Source organism: Halichoerus grypus, chromosome 2, assembly GCF_964656455.1.
Source record: "Halichoerus grypus chromosome 2, mHalGry1.hap1.1, whole genome shotgun sequence".
In the NCBI taxonomy this organism is placed as follows: domain Eukaryota; kingdom Metazoa; phylum Chordata; class Mammalia; order Carnivora; family Phocidae; genus Halichoerus; species Halichoerus grypus.
The window spans coordinates 92,822,422-92,838,684 of NC_135713.1; the positions used below are offsets into that span (position 1 = coordinate 92,822,422).

The 16,263-nt window shown below is 34.4% G+C and overlaps 1 protein-coding gene across 4 annotated transcripts in view; it reads right to left on the reverse strand.

Annotated features, from left to right (window-relative positions):
- The window catches only part of TENT2 (terminal nucleotidyltransferase 2), a 68,071-nt gene that overhangs the window by 42,231 nt on the left and 9,577 nt on the right, over positions 1-16,263 (reverse strand). For all 4 annotated transcript variants that reach the window (XM_036098184.2, XM_078067141.1, XM_078067139.1 and 1 more), the window contains one exon: positions 15,130-15,367. In XM_036098184.2, coding sequence (XP_035954077.1) covers positions 15,130-15,367 — 238 coding nt within the window. The remainder of the gene's footprint in view (positions 1-15,129; positions 15,368-16,263) is intronic.

The window sequence follows — 16,263 nt, forward strand, 5'->3', positions numbered from 1 at the left end:
AAAAGAGAACAGACCTCTGAAATTTTAAATTCCAATATACTATCTTGGCTTCAATCTCCTGTCCAATTCCTACTTACTCCCCTCATACCTGTTCCAGAACCACGAAGACCTGAATTTTACTGAATCCTCCCTTTTTTCCCAGCTCATTAGCACCTGAGTGGTATAATTTCTTTCCCTATCCAGTCTATACCACAAAGTGCATCCCTTGAACCACTCTTTTGTCATGCCTTAACATTATCCCCTTGTCATGCTCAATCTAACATATGTCCTGAAAAATCTTAATCTTAGGTCTATACAACCACCTTCCAAGTTCTTACATCAGAACATGAAACTGAAAAAAATTTTTAAATCACAAAACTGACCTCTTTCAACTTTATAAAGTCTAGCCTAAGGTTGGTCCTTAGCATCATTCAGGCTTCCATGCCTCTGGTTAGATTTTGCTCTCACTTTTCACCATCATCGTTCTAAAATCTTTACTACTTTCCTCAAGTCCCCTATACTTACCTCATTCTCTGTAGCAAATAACTTTACATAAAGTTTACTAAGAAAATTGAAAATAGCAGATGTAACATTCCTCAGCTTCCTAACTGCAAAGTTCTGAAAACTAACATACCTGAATGAATCTCATCTCTTTATCTCTTCTGTCAGACAAACTGTTCTCTTCCCCTGTTCAAAGTTAATCCCTCTACCAATACTTTTGTTCCAGGGCACAAATACTTCCATGAGTTTTTCCATATCTCTCTTGGATTTTCAGCCTCTCCCTCTCTAGGCCTTCCCCAGAGCCCATGTGCCATGAAGCACTAGTCTCACCCATCATTTAAATGTTTTCTTAAAACAGGCAAATAAACAAAACAAAAACAGAAACAAACTCATACATACAGAAAACAAACTGGTGGCTGTCAAAAGGAGGGCATGGAGGAATAGGCAAAATAGGTGAAGGGGATTAAGAGATACAAACTTTGTTACAAAATAACTATGTTACAGGGTTGAAAGACAGGGCATAGGGAACGTAGTGAATAATATTGTAATAACTTTATACTGCTGTGACAGAATGATTACATTTAATGTGGTGAGCATTTCCTAACACATATAATTATCAAATCACTGTTGTACACCTAAAACTAACATATTATTATATGTCAACTGTACTTCATTAAAAATTTTTTAATTAAAAAAAGAAAAAGAATTTTTAAATAGATGGACAAAAAAATAAAACATTTTCTTTTGTCATGTTTAGAATACACATTTTAAGAAGGCAGAGGCAGTCTGGGCAATTAGACAATGAAAGAGACATCATTTTTTAATATCCCTTTGATAACAATATTAATATACTTAACATTAATATTTTAATAGTTTTTAATAACCCTCCCTCCAAAAAAACATAGAGCAACCAGAATAAAACAAACATATAAAACCAAACCAAAATAAAATAAAAGAGGGCCAACAAATACAAAACAAATGACTACGTATCACTCATGAACCCCAAAATATGAGCAATTGGAACTAAATACCAATAGCAGCAAGACCCGCATGGTACCAGAAACATTAAGAAGAAAAAAAGGAAAAAGATTTTGGACAGTCCTGAAGCCAGACCATCCAGAAATCAAATTGCCTATAGGTAGTACTTCCTGCCCCCTTCCTCAAATTGAGGAATCCAATTCAGGGTGGAACAGCAACCAAAACTGGGGGAGTTTCACAGGCTACATGCGAGAGTTTACAGGTAAATGCAAGAGGATCACAGAAAGATCAGAAATCTCAAAACAAAGTGAAAGCTCCCTTCTAAGACAAAGCAACACACAAGCAGAAACTGCCAGGAGAAATCTAAACTAAACAGTAGAGAGCCATAAGGGGCAAAGAAAACACGGTCTAGAACTAAAATGATTCTGACTCTCAGGGGACATATGACAATGTCTGGCAACATTTTTAGTTATCATAACTGGGGGCAAGAGGGGTGCCATAGGGTGGTCACTGGCATCCAGTAGTTAGAGGTCAGGATGCCACTAAATATCCTACAATGAATTGGGACAATTGCTCACAGCAAAGACTATCTGACCCAAAATGCTGAAAAATCCTAGTCTAGCTATAAGTAAAGAAAAAGGAGAGAAAAAGTGTCAGACAGTATATTTCTGAATACTACATAACTATAGAAGAGGATTCCTAAAGCCATAAATCTAGGAAAGCTAGTCTGCCCAACCATTCTAATTTAAAAGTAGTACAGGAAAAGGCATCTCATTTGTATTTGTATTTGTTAAATGCAAATTTTGGAATCTCAGAGAGGTGAGAATAAGAGGACAGAAGAAATATTTGAAGAAATAATGCCTAAAAAGGATTCTGGTCAATTTTCATACAAAGTTTTTTGGTTTTTTGTCTTGTTTTGTTTTTTAAAGATTTTATTTATTCATTTGAGACAGGTAAGAGAGAGAGAGAGAGAGAATGAGCAGGGGGAGAGGCAGAGGAAGGAGAAGCAGACTCCCTGCTGAGCTGGGAGCCCAATGTGAGGCTTGATCCCAGGACCCTCAGATCATGACCTGAGCCCAAGGCAGATGCCCAACCATCTGAGCCCCTCAGGTGCCCTTCATACAAAGTTTTTATAAGAAAACTGAGAATAGACTAACACTCCTACAGATAAGAAAGCACACCAGAAAGACATGTCCACAAAACTATTGGAAATTTTAACATAATACATCAAGCCAAGGCTTTTTCTCCTATGTTTTATTTTCCAAAAAGATAAGTGACTATAAAGTATCTATACTAGTACTAACAAAAAAGAATTGGAAATCTACATTTTAAAAACTTATCAAAGGCAGCAAAAAACAGTAAGTATTTTAGAAATATGTTTACCAGAAGATACATAAAACTTGTACACTTAAAATTACTAAGCACTGATGTGAGAAATTAAAAACCTAAATAAATGGAGAGCTATACCATGTTCATGGATCAGGTAACTATTGTTAAGATGTTAATGCTCCTGAAATTAATCTACACAGTCAATGCAATCAAAACAAAATAAAATACCCAGCATGTTTGTTTCTAGAAGTTGAGAAAGTAACTTTAAATTTTATTTGAAAGGCAAAAGACCAAGAATAGCCAAAAAGAAAAAAAAAAGGAAGAAAAAAGTTGGAGGATTTGCCTTATCAGACTTCAAGACTTACTATAACAGCTACAGTAAACAAGAAAGTATGGCATAGGCAAAAGGATAGATTAAAAAGATAACAAAAAATACTGAAATATTTGTGAATATAATGATATGATACCTTTCATGTACTTCAAACAAATGAGGAAGAGAGGTACAGATAAAATGAAATTGGTAGTTATGTTGGTGGTTTTTAAAGCTTAGTAATATGAGGATTTATGATACTATATTCTATTTTTGTATATATTTGATATTTTCCATAAAAACCTTTTCAAAAGCATCCAAGTTTAGGGGCGCCTGGGTAGCTCAGTCGTTAAGCGTTTCCCTTCAGCTCAGGTTATTATCCCAGGGTCCTGGGATCGAGCCCCGCATCGGGCTCCCCGCTCCGCGGGAAGCCTGCTTCCCCCTCTCTCACTCCCCCTGCTTGTGTTCCCTCTCTCGTTATGTCTCTCTCTGTCAAATATATAAATAAAATCTTTTAAAATAAAATAAAGTAAAAGCATCCAAGTTTATAAAAGATTTGAAAGAAGTGGCCAGTAAAGTGGTTAATATAAAATTTTAAATAACACTTGAACAATTAAATTTTATTGATTTGCAGGACTGGCAAACTATGGCCTGTAAGCCAAATACTGTCCCTGAACTGTTTTGCAGAGGCAGTAAGATAAAATAATTTTTACATGTTTTAAGCATTGTTTCAAAAAGAGAGAAAAGAAAAAAGAATATTTAACAGAGACCCCACACAGCCCACATGTCTAAAATATTTACTATTTGGCCCTTATAGAAAAAGTTTTGCCGACCCCATGATCTAGAGAATCAGTTAGGCAGATCAACACAATCCTAGAACTAATAGTAGGTATTATCCTACATATAACTACATTTCTTGGGTAGCAAAAAGAAATTTCTTTGTAACAATGCTCAAATAAAATTTTATCATATTTATGAAGTTCTTTCATCCAAATGATATTCATATAGAAACATTCCTATACAAAAAAATTCATGATTATGTGAAAAATATAAAATTCTATATACTTGCTCCTTTCCCTTTTTTACATTCATGGAAACGTTTCTTCTCTTTCAAGTACTGCTATAATGGAGCACTAACAGGTTTCTATACAAAAGAATTCTCATTATCTAGCTATTTACTTAGGGATTCACATTATCAAATTATGTTCCTGCATCCTAGAACAGACACCATATATAGAGTACAAATGAGACAAAACTCAAAATAAATGTACATACATGCTGAAATAAGACTTCTACTACTTAAATTTAGAGAAATATTTCAGAAGATGGCTCAATGTTCTTATAATTCGGGGGGGCGGAATGTATGATATGAATTTTCCTTGGCTGATGAGTATCAGGCATCAAATATTCAAATCATGTATGTAATACCAAGGTGACTATGAATAATGGCACTTCAGGAACTTGCTTTTGTTTCACTCAGAAGCCTATTTTTCCTCATCACTGGTTTAAAAAAATTATTCCAACAAAGTATCCATATAATAGATTACTCTTAAAGTTGTTTCAATCTCTACAATACTACCTGTTTAGGCTGCCTTCCAGGATCTATTACTTTAATTTAAAGTAATTGTAGAAGATATCTCTTTCTCACTATAAATAAAAGTTGTATCTGTTCAAAACTGTACAAAATATTTACCTACAGTATAAAATACTAAAATTAATGTTTCTTCCAAATATAAATGTTCATTTTCCCTAAAAAATATTATAACCTGTCTTCAAAGTCAGGCTCAAAGAAATTACCAATGAAGTTACTGTCTTAGGTCAACACAAGTCATCAAGGACAAGTATAGACTGAGATTCAGAAAAGCTTTTAAATGTGTCAATAAATAAAGCTTAAGGTATAACTTTCACATGTCATTCTCAGCAGCTTCTACATTTGTCCGTGTTAGCTGGGTCCCCATGTAAAAGAAAGTGAAAAAAACCTTTCAGCTGGGATTACCAAAACCTGATCATATACTATATGAAAACGGTAACAGGTTTTTGACTAAATATAAGTGCTATCTGAAACAACAAACACAACTCAGAAACAAGCTTTCAAAGACAAGAGCAATAAAATTAAATATGGTACAGAAAACATTAGTTATTAATTCATAAACATTTCAACAAAAACTATCAATTCCTCAGGCTCTCTCCTGCTCTCTCCCCTCAGGCAACAAAGATTGCCATAATATTTGTTACATACGTTAACTCTGGAAAAATAAAGCTAGATATATAATAAAAGTTTAAATTCGTTACTGATGTTAAATTCCCTTTCTCTTAAAATTGACTAAAATAAAATAGAATCAGGAAAATGTCATGCCAAAAACACACTCCTTGTTTTTGTGTTAAATTACTGTTTTTGTGTGGAGTAGAGTCTTCTTAATTTATAAACTGGCACATTAATTAGGCACTTTGAATTACTGATTTCCTTCCCTTAAGTCTGATTGCTTTTAGGCATATATTATTATTGAACTTGACCAAGAAATAAAAGGAGAATGGAAAAACAAAACAAAACAAGCTTTCACTTGAGGATCTATTGTGTACAGTCCTGGCCTAGATTTTCTACAGAAAAATACATATCAGTAGCTTTCAAAACTTTTCTGACACATACGTTATAAAGATAGAGCCCTAGGAATAAATTTAACCAAGGAGGGGAAAGAGTTCTACGATGAAAACTATAAAATATTGACAAAAGAAATTAAAGACAACAAATAAATGGAAAGATATCCTGCATTCATGGATTGGAAGAACTAAAATTGTTAAAAAGTCCAAATCAATCTATAGATTTAATGCAAACCCTATCAAAACTCCAATGGCATTTTTCACAGAAATAGAAAAAGCATTGGTAAAAGTCCCATGGAACCACAAATAACCCAGAAAAGCTATAGCAATCTTGAGCAAGAACAACAATGGAAACATCACACTCCTGATTTCAAATTATACTACAAAGGTATGGTATTCAAAACAGTATGGTACTGGCATGAAAACAGACACCAGACCACTACAGAGCCCAGAAATAAACTCATATGTACACAGTTAACTTATCTTTGACAAAGGTGCCAAGACTATGCAATGGGACAGATTATACGAAAAGGATATTCCTCAACAATGTTGGGCAAACTGGAAATCTACATGTGAAAGAATGAAACTGGACCCTTATCTTACACCAAACACAAAAACCAACTCAAAGTGGATTAAAGATTTAAAAGTAAATAAATAAAATCTTAAAAAAAAAAAAAAAAAAAAAGATTTAAAAGTAAGACCTGAAACTGTAAAACTCTAAAAGCTCCTTGACAGTGGTCTTGCAATGATTTTTTTGGACCTGACACTAAAAGCACAGGCAACAAAAGCTAAAAATTAACAAGTGGGACTACATCAAACTAAAAAATTTCTGCACAGCTAAAGAAACAGTCAACAAATTGAAAAAGGAACCTACAGAATGGGAGAATATATTCGCAAATGATAGATCCAATAAGGAGTTAATATCCAAAATATGTAAGAAACTCATATGACTCAATAGCAATCAATCAATAACCCAATTTAAAAATGGGCAAAGGACCTGAACAAACATTTGGAATCCAAAGAAGATACACAAATGCCAACAGGTACCTGAAAAGATGTTCAACATTACTAATCATCAGGGAAATGCAAATCAAATCTACAATGAGATATCATCTCACACTTGTTAAAAGGCTATTATGAAAAAGTTAAAGGTAACAAGTGTTGGCCAGGATGTAGAGGAAAAGGAAACCCTTCCACACTGTTGGTGAAAATGTAAATTGTTACAACCATACTGGAAAACAGTATGGAGGCTCCTCAAAAAATTAAAAATAGAACTACCATATGATCCAGCACTTCTGGGTATATATTCAAAAGAAATAAAGTCACTATCTCAAAGAGGTATCTGCACTCCATGTTCACTACAGCATTAAACACAATAGCCAAGATACGGAAACATCCTAAATGTCTGTCAATGGATGAATGGATAAAGAAAATGTGGCATATATATATATATATATATATATACACACACACACACCCCCATACACATTCATATACACATATATACACATATACATATACATACATACCCACACATATACACACACACAATGGAATATTATTTGGCCCTACAAAAGAAGGAAATTCTGCCATTTGCAACATGGACAAACCTGGAAGACATTATGCTAAATGAAATAAGCTACACATAAAAATAAAATACTGCATGATCTCACTTATCTTAAATCTTAAATCTTAAAAAGTCAAATAAATAAACAGAAAGTAGAACAGTGATTATCAGGAGCAGGGAGGTATGGGGGAAATGGGGTGATGTTGGTCAAAGCATACAAACTTGCAGTTATAAGACAGTTCCAGAAATATAATGTACAATATGGTGACTTTAATAATAATGCATTATATACTTGAAATTTGCTAAGAGTGTAGATCTTAGTTGTTCTCACCACAAAAAACTATGGTAACTGTGTGAGGTGAAGGACATTAGCTTGATTGTGGTAGTCATTTCACAATTTATAGACATTATAGTGTACAACTTAAATACATACAATTTTTGTCATCATACCTCAATAAAGCTGGAAAAAAGGAGGTAGGTAGGAGATGTGGGCATACACATTTTAACTACAGTTGACCTTTGAACAACACAGGTTTGAATTGCACAGGTCCACTTAGACTTTTTCCAATGAATGCAGTATAGTACTGTATTTTTTTTTTGTATGATTTTAACATTTGTTGTCCAGCTTACTTTAAGAATACAGTATATAATACATGTAACATACAGTAGGCTATTAGCAGAATTTTTTTGGGTGTCAAAAGTTATACAAGGATTTTCAACTGCGTAGGAGGTTGGCGCCCCTAATCACTGTGATGTTCAAGGGCCAACTGTATTTGAAATTCAGTGAGCTAACGCTTTACAAACATTCCCTTTTTAAATTTGTTTCTAAGAGCAATAATGAAATTTAAAAGAAAATTTTTTAAAGATAGAGCCTCTAAGAGATCTCTAACTGTCCCTAAACTGTTCCTCCAAGGGTGCCAAGAGGATCCATAAAATTTTCTCCTCTCCAAAATTAAACATTATACAAGATATCTTGAGTAATTCATTCATAATCATCTTTTTATTTTATAATCAATACCAAGAAAACCTCAGCCTAACCTCATCTCAACTAAAAATTCAAAATCAATTACTTCAATTCAATTAATATCTTCAAACTAACCAGAATTTCCAAAGAACAGTTATAATAGATAGAATTCAGGAGCTTGGTTAACTCTTGATTCCTCTACAGCCTCTTTTTTGTCCAGGCAACCATATATTCACCTAAAAGCTAGAGTGAAATAAAAGTTAATTCAGAAAGGTAATTCAGATATTTTACTTAAAGAGTTGTTTGTTAATACAGCAACTTGAAAAACAGACAAAAGATTTTAAAATGGAGGGAAAAAAGTAAATTCAGAGCGTATTCATTCTCAAAAACTTAAATCTTCAGGTTTCAAAACGAAGAATATGAATTTTCAAAGTAATTAAAACTTTTACTAACAAAATCTTTCCTTGGAGCTGGCTGAACCAGCTGACTGATATATTATTAATTACAATAAATTCATTATTACCAATCTTAGGTCGGTCTTCTACACTACACAGCAAGTACTGTTTCAAGTCTTCTCCATTCTATTCCTCTATTTCTATTTCTCTATTTCACAGCTTGATTTCCTGCAGTCAGTCAATGCTATTTCAAACCTTCCCCACTATTCTCAAACCTTGGACATCCCACTTCATTCTCCCCACTCGTAATAGATGACCTTGCACAATAACCCAGAATGAAAACAGGAAGAAGCCACTCAACTATGGGAATGCCACATTAACTTCTCCATATCATATCTACAAACTTCCTGGTTATCTACACCAATCCTCCCCTCCTATCCTCCAATTCCAAAAAGCTTTTCTCTTCCCTAAAGCCAATCACTGCACCTATAAGCAGGATCCATGCCCTTTCTAACTTCTGAGGAAACTTATTACGATTGTTTTTTTCTTTGCAGAGTAGTCAATCTCCTCTCTTTCCACTAAATCTTTCCCATAAACGTTTATATGTGATTGAAGTTTCTCCAACCTTAAAAATTAAAAAAAAAAAAAAACACCTTTGTTCCAACTTCAAATCTTTAGCTCCCCCCCTTTACAGCCAAACTTCCCCAAAACAGTTGTATATACTTTTAGTTTCCATTTCTGTTTTCCCATTCTTTCCACAAACTATTTCAGTCTTGAATCCAGGCTCTCTTCTCTCCCTGAACAATTATATCCACCCTCTTGGCTTCAATTACCATCTATATGCCAATGATTACCAAATGTACATTTCTGGTCAGTATCTTTCCTGTGAGTTTCAGATCTATAATATTAAACTCTCATCTCTAATATCTAATTTGATGTTTCAAAATGCACGATAAAGACAACATGTCCACAGACTTCATGAGGCCCCTGCTTATCCTCCAATTCCTATTAAACACACACAGACATAAATACTGTTCCTCTTCCATTTTGTTCCATCTCAGTGAATGAACCTACCATGAATCCATGTAGAATCCTGAAACTTAGAAGTAATCCTCAGTACCTTCTTCTCTATCTAATCTAGTGGTTCTCAACCAAAGGCAATTCTGCACCCACCCACCCCCACCCCACCCCCACCAGCTACCCCCAGCCCCCACCCCCGCCTAGGGGACATTTGGCAATGTCTGTAGACTTTCATTTCTCTTAACAGGATTGGTGGCATCTAGTGAGTTAAAGCCAGAAATGCAGCTAGACATTCTAAGATGCACAAGACAGCCTCTCCACTTTAAAGAAAGTTGGTCCAAAATGTCAAGCGTCAAGAGGCTTAGGTGACATAATCTAATCAAATCACCAAATCCTATCAATTTCAATTCCCAAATACAGCTTAAATCCAACAATTTCTCTTCATCTGAACTACCAACACTGCATAATTCAAGGCACCACTACCTTTTACCTAGAATAGAATACTACAATAACTTCCTACATCTATCCTTGTTCAAATTCCACAGTGAAGTAAAAATAATTTTAACTTACCTCTCTTCCCTGCCTAAAAAACGCCCTGCATGGTATTCCACTGCTCTTAGGTTGAACACCAAAATAATATACTAGTGTTTGGCCCTCTCCCCACTTCTCCTACCACACTTCAGCCACTCTCCCCTAATCAACCAAACTCTAGCCACCTTGGCCTCCTTTCAGTTCCTTGCATACTCCATGTTCCTTTCTACAGTGGGACCTTCGAAGATACTGTTCCTTCTCTCTGAAGCATTCTCTCCAACCCCACCACTCTTTCACTAGTTAACCCGTACTCATCCTTCAGATCTCAGCTAAAACATTACCTCCTCTAGACCATCCCTGACCTCAAAAACACTCTCAGAACTGCAATTTTCCTTCACTGAACTTACAAATATATAAATAAAACTGTGATTTGAATGGCCATTCTTTAATGGTTCTCCCTCTCACTATACTGTATGTATATGGTAAAGAGACTGTGACCACGTATATTTAGCACAACACTGTGGTACAACATTGTAGCACATAGATAACAGCACTCACAAGTATTTGTTGAATAATAAATAAAAACAGAATCTAGTCTACTCCCAAGAGTTTCATTACAGGAGACTTCAAGATTCATATCTCTGGCCCTGCTTTACTTCTGAAATATATACTGCCAATTCAACTACAACATATTTTTCTACAATACCAATTAGCTTATAGACAATTGATAAGTAGGTGAATGGTATCAATTCAACATGTTAGTTAATTTGAACATGGAGCTGAAATTCTACATCATAACCTTCATGAGAAAGAAAAAGAATTCCTCCGTTTGGCTGCTGCACAGTAGGAGTCCTTATAGATCTAACACAACTAAAAATAAGTTCCCACCTATTTGGGTTCCCACTATATTGACGGTTCCCACTCAATAAAGCATCCCGTCAGCCTCAGACAGCTCTCTGCTGATGTATTTCCTTCTGTGTCTACTAACAGCAGCCTCACAGACTCAGAGCTACACTTTTAACTGCCTTGTCTCAATGTCCACCACAAGGCAGTATCCCAACTCTATTTTGTATATTTTTAATATCCCCTGCAGCAGCATCCAGCCATACTAAGCCGCCTACCTGGTCTAACCAAGTTATTTCCCAAGGCATCAGTTATTACTCTTGATAGTGTTTAGGTTACAAAATTGTTTAGATTTTGAGTAGCCTACTCCAGCTCTATTTTCCCATAGCCCTATATTCTTAGTGAGCAATATTCAGAATACAAGCTTTCTCAAGTGCACAAAAATTACAAATCTTTGTAATGGTTCCAAATAGTTCTTGACTAGTTCCTCAATTAATTTATATACCCCAAATCTATATTCCTTATTTCTGTTAGTAGTCCAAAATCAAATCATTGGAGCCACAAATGCCTCTCTCTCTCTCTCTTCCTTATATTCAATGATTCCACACATTCTACCAATTTTCCTTATGCATGGTCTCTCACATCTTTCTCACTACCATATGCCATAACTGAAAGCTTCAGCACGTTTCATCTGAATGAATTTAATAGCCTTCAAGGTAATAATCATCCATCTTCCAGGCCCTCCTTATTCCAAGCTCAACTCCACTATACCACAAGAACTATCTTCTCCAAAATGCCAATCTGATTGTGCTATTCCTCTACTCAAAAAACTTCAGTGGCGTTCTACTGTGCATTCAAGGCCTGAAACCACTACCCCATTTTTATTTCACACTGAAGCTCCCATTCACTTCATACTGTAGCAGAGGTAAACAATACAAATCATTGAACACACTGCTGGCAAAGAAAGATACTTATTAGTATTAGCTGCTACTGTCACAGATTACCTGGTGTTACAGTCAGTTCTAAGAAAGTCATCTCCCTACCCTTGATTTTAAGCATCTTAAGTTCCTCCTCTTTGTATTATCAGAGACAAGGGTCAAATCTCAGTTGTGTCACTTACTAGCTGTGACCTTGAGCAAGTTATTTAGCTTTCTGAGCCTCAGTAAAATTAGGGTAATATCCATGTCATGGGGTTGTTGAAAAGACTAAATGACATAACATATGTAGAATGCCTAGAAGAGAAAAGACACCAATAAATGTTAGTTTTCTTTAAAAGTGTTCGCTTAAAGAATGAACACAGAACTAACTGCTTGCCTTCTTTCCCCTACAACTAGGCAAGTAGAGAGTAGCTCTCAAAGAAATTGGCTTAACAACAAAATATATCCTTATCTTTCTGAAATAAATGCTTACTCCAAAAATGTAAGATTTAAGAGAATCTTTTCCTATGCTATTAAGCAAAGAAAAAGTTATTGAAATGGAACCACACTTTACTAGATGATATATACTGATATAAATTATGTTATTAAATTTACTGAGACTCAACATATATTTAGTCTATGTGCAGAACTAGTAGTTATTTAGTTAGTTCTAATAGTTAACTATTAAACATATAAATACATGCAAAAATATAGAAAGCTTCAATACTTATAAATTCCATAAAAAATGAGCCTGCATACATACATTAAAAACCTACATATAGTAAAAGATTCTTAATATTCACTCCAAGAATTGGTCAGATTTGATTTACACCACAGGCTTTCACATTATAGTATTACAACAGTTTCTTTAAAATGAGAAAGCAAAGAAAGGAGAAAGAATGGGGGGGGCTGGGGGGAACAGTACCAAAACTTCTCAAGTTAGTCTTTTCCCATTTTACTTTGCCTCTTCCTCCCTCCTGCTGTTTTCGCCTAACTGCTTTCCTACTTCATAATAACAAAAAAATGACAGAATCTTTTTTAATAAATAGTGCTGGGACAACTGGACTAACAGCAAAAGAATGAAGTTGGACCTCTACTTCATATCATATAAAAATTAACTCAAAATGGACCAAAGACCTAAATCTAAGAGCTAAAACTATAAAAACTCTCAGAATAACACACAGACATTAATCTTTGTGACACTGGATCAGGCAATGGTTTCTCATATATGACACCAAAAGCTCCAGCAACCAAAGAAAAACAGATAAATTGGACTTCATTAAAATGAAAAGCTTTTGTGTTTCAAAGAAACACACCATCAAGAAAGGAAAAAGACAAACCATAGAATGGGAGAATATATTTGCAAATCACAAATCTGATAAAGGTCTAATACTGAGAATTATAAAGAACTCTTACAACTCAGCAATAAAAAATAAATAACCCAATTAAAAATGGGCAAAAGATCTGAATAGACAGTTATCCAAAGAAGATACACAAATGGCCAACATGCAAATGAAAAGATGACCAACATCATTAATCATTAGCGAAATGGAAATCAAAATCACAATGAGATACCATTTCATAGCCACCAGGATGGCTATAATCAAAAAGACAGACAATAATGAATGCTGGCAAGGATGGAGAGAAATTGGAACATTCATACACTGTTGGTGAGAATGTAAAATGGTGTAGCCACTTTAGAAAACACTTTGGCAGTTCCTCAGAAAATTATACATAGAGTTACCACATAACCCAGCAATTTCACTTCTAGATATATACCCAAGAAAAATGAAAATATGTCCATACAAAAACTTGTACACAGATTTTCATAGTAGCATTATTCAGAATAGTCAAAGAGCAGACACAGCCCCAAAGTTGTCAACTGATGAATACATTAACAAAATAGGATATATCAATACAATGGAATATTATTTAACTGTAAAAGGAGACAAAGAACTGACACATGCCACATACATGGATGAACCTTGAAAATACACTAAGTGAAAAAAGCAATACAACATAATGTATGATTCCATTTATATGAAATGTCCAGAATAAGCAAATCCATAGAGATAAAAAATCAACTGGTGGTTGCCAAGGGCAGGGGGGCAGCGTGGGAAGGTTAGGGATGGGGAAGGGACTGCTACTGGGTACAAGATTTCTCCTGGGGATGATGAAAACATACTAGAATTAGATAGTGGTGACGGGTGCAGAACTTTGCAAATATACTAAAAACCACTGAATCATACACTTAAAAAGAATGAACTTTATGATAGTTCTAGCTCAAAGAAAGAAAGAATGATAAAGGAATAAAAAGCAGCACAACTAAAGAATGAAGCAAGCGTTCTTTTTTTGACCCAACATTTTCTGCACACTCACTATATTCCAGACCTATGCTGTTGCCAGGAACTCAAAGATGAGTAAAACAAAGTCACTACACTCTTCAGGATCATTCTCCTCAGCCTACAAATGTCATATTTCTTAAAAATGGAGCAGCTTTGAAAATGCAAAAACAGCAAATATAAGCCATAGACAAGCCAAGAGAATGCAGATATTTGCGTTATAAACTCTTCTAAATTACCTAGAATTTTTTTGGTGGTGGGGCGGTGGATATGCTTCTAATGTTAGTGGTTAAATAACTCATTGTTCCCCAATGATGACAATGTCATTTCTCAAAAATTATTTAACAGCTTCATTTCATTTATTTGAAATGCTTTTCACAAATAATATTGCTAGATAAATCTTTCTTCATTGTTATCACTCTGAATGTATTAGTTTCTCAGTGACTCCTGGATTCTCTATTTTTGACATTCAAAAACCTCATGACAAACACAAATATCCCAAGAGAAAATGCTTTTTGACACTTTATTACAATAACCACATGAAAATGTGTTTCTCTGTAATAAAAATAAGTAACAACAGAGTTCTCTAAACTAAGAAATCAAATGTTCTGAGCCCTAATCCAGATTTTTATGAATCAGAGAAAATCTGATTTCCTGATATGAAAGCTGCACTTAAATAAAAGAACAGCTAACAAAAAATTTAAAAAGTCAAATTTAGACAGAAAACTGTTAAATAGTTTAAACAGAGCAAAAAAGGCATATTCTACTTAATCCAAAACATTAGGTATTTCTGATGTTTTTAATACATTATATTAACTTCCCAAAAGGTAAAACTAAAATCTACATTATTATTACCTTATCTTTGGCCTCAGGCAGTGTGATTTCTCTAGGTTCTAAAAATGGTATTTCTCGAAAAGGTGGAACACATCTGACTATATCTGGTACATAGTGTGTATGAAACAATGGCGGCATTGAGTATCTTCTTTCACCTGATAAAGGCACTATGTGGTTAACTATAGTTGGCTCTTGGTGGGGTGAATGGAAACGTTGCCGTTTACCGTCAAGAGGAAGGTTTTTTTCATCGCTTAATCTCCTGAAAACAAGCAATATACCTTAGTGATTAAAGATATAACTTTCTAATAACAAACAGAAAACAACTAAAAATATATAAATAACAAATACCAATAATGACTAATAATACAGCAAGGCCACATTATTAGCTCTATATGAATCTTAAAATATTCATTGTGAGCACAAAAGATGCCTTAGAAAAACACCTTAGGAAAAACAAATCGTAATAATGCATATTAAAAAAAAAACTACATATGTACATCAGGGTTAGTCTCCTACATTTGAACTACCCCCAATGTTTTATCTCACCAGTGAAAACTTTGTAGGAAAACTTCTATTCATAGAAACACTAACAATAAAAACCCAAATTCTAACACAGGGAGAATAAGATTAAGTGAACTGAGTTATATATTTTAAAAGGCTCTTTAAGGGGCGCCTGGCTGTCAGTCAGTAGAGCATATGACTCTTGATCTCTAGGTTGTGAGTTCGAGCCCCACGTTGGGTGTAGAGATTACTTAAAAATAAAATCTTAAAAAATAATAATAAATAAATTTCTATATATATATAAAAAGGCTCTTTAAATCCACCTATGTTCTGGCTCATCAGTTGGAAAGATCATATTAAAAAGCTATAAAGACAATGAGCAACTAAAGAAATATGAAAACTAACTGCATTTCAGATAACAGTAATATATTAATGTTAAATTTCTTGGGCATGACAAATGCATTTTGGTTATACAGGAGAAGATCCTTGGTTATGAGGAGGAACACACTGATGTGCTTTGGGGTAGAATGAAGTGATGTCTACAACTTTTTCATAGAAAAAGTTTAGAAAAAAAGTAGGGCTAAAGAGAAAAAGAGGCCAAAAAAACAATAAATATAGCACAACTTTAATGAATCTAGGTAAAGAGCATACCGG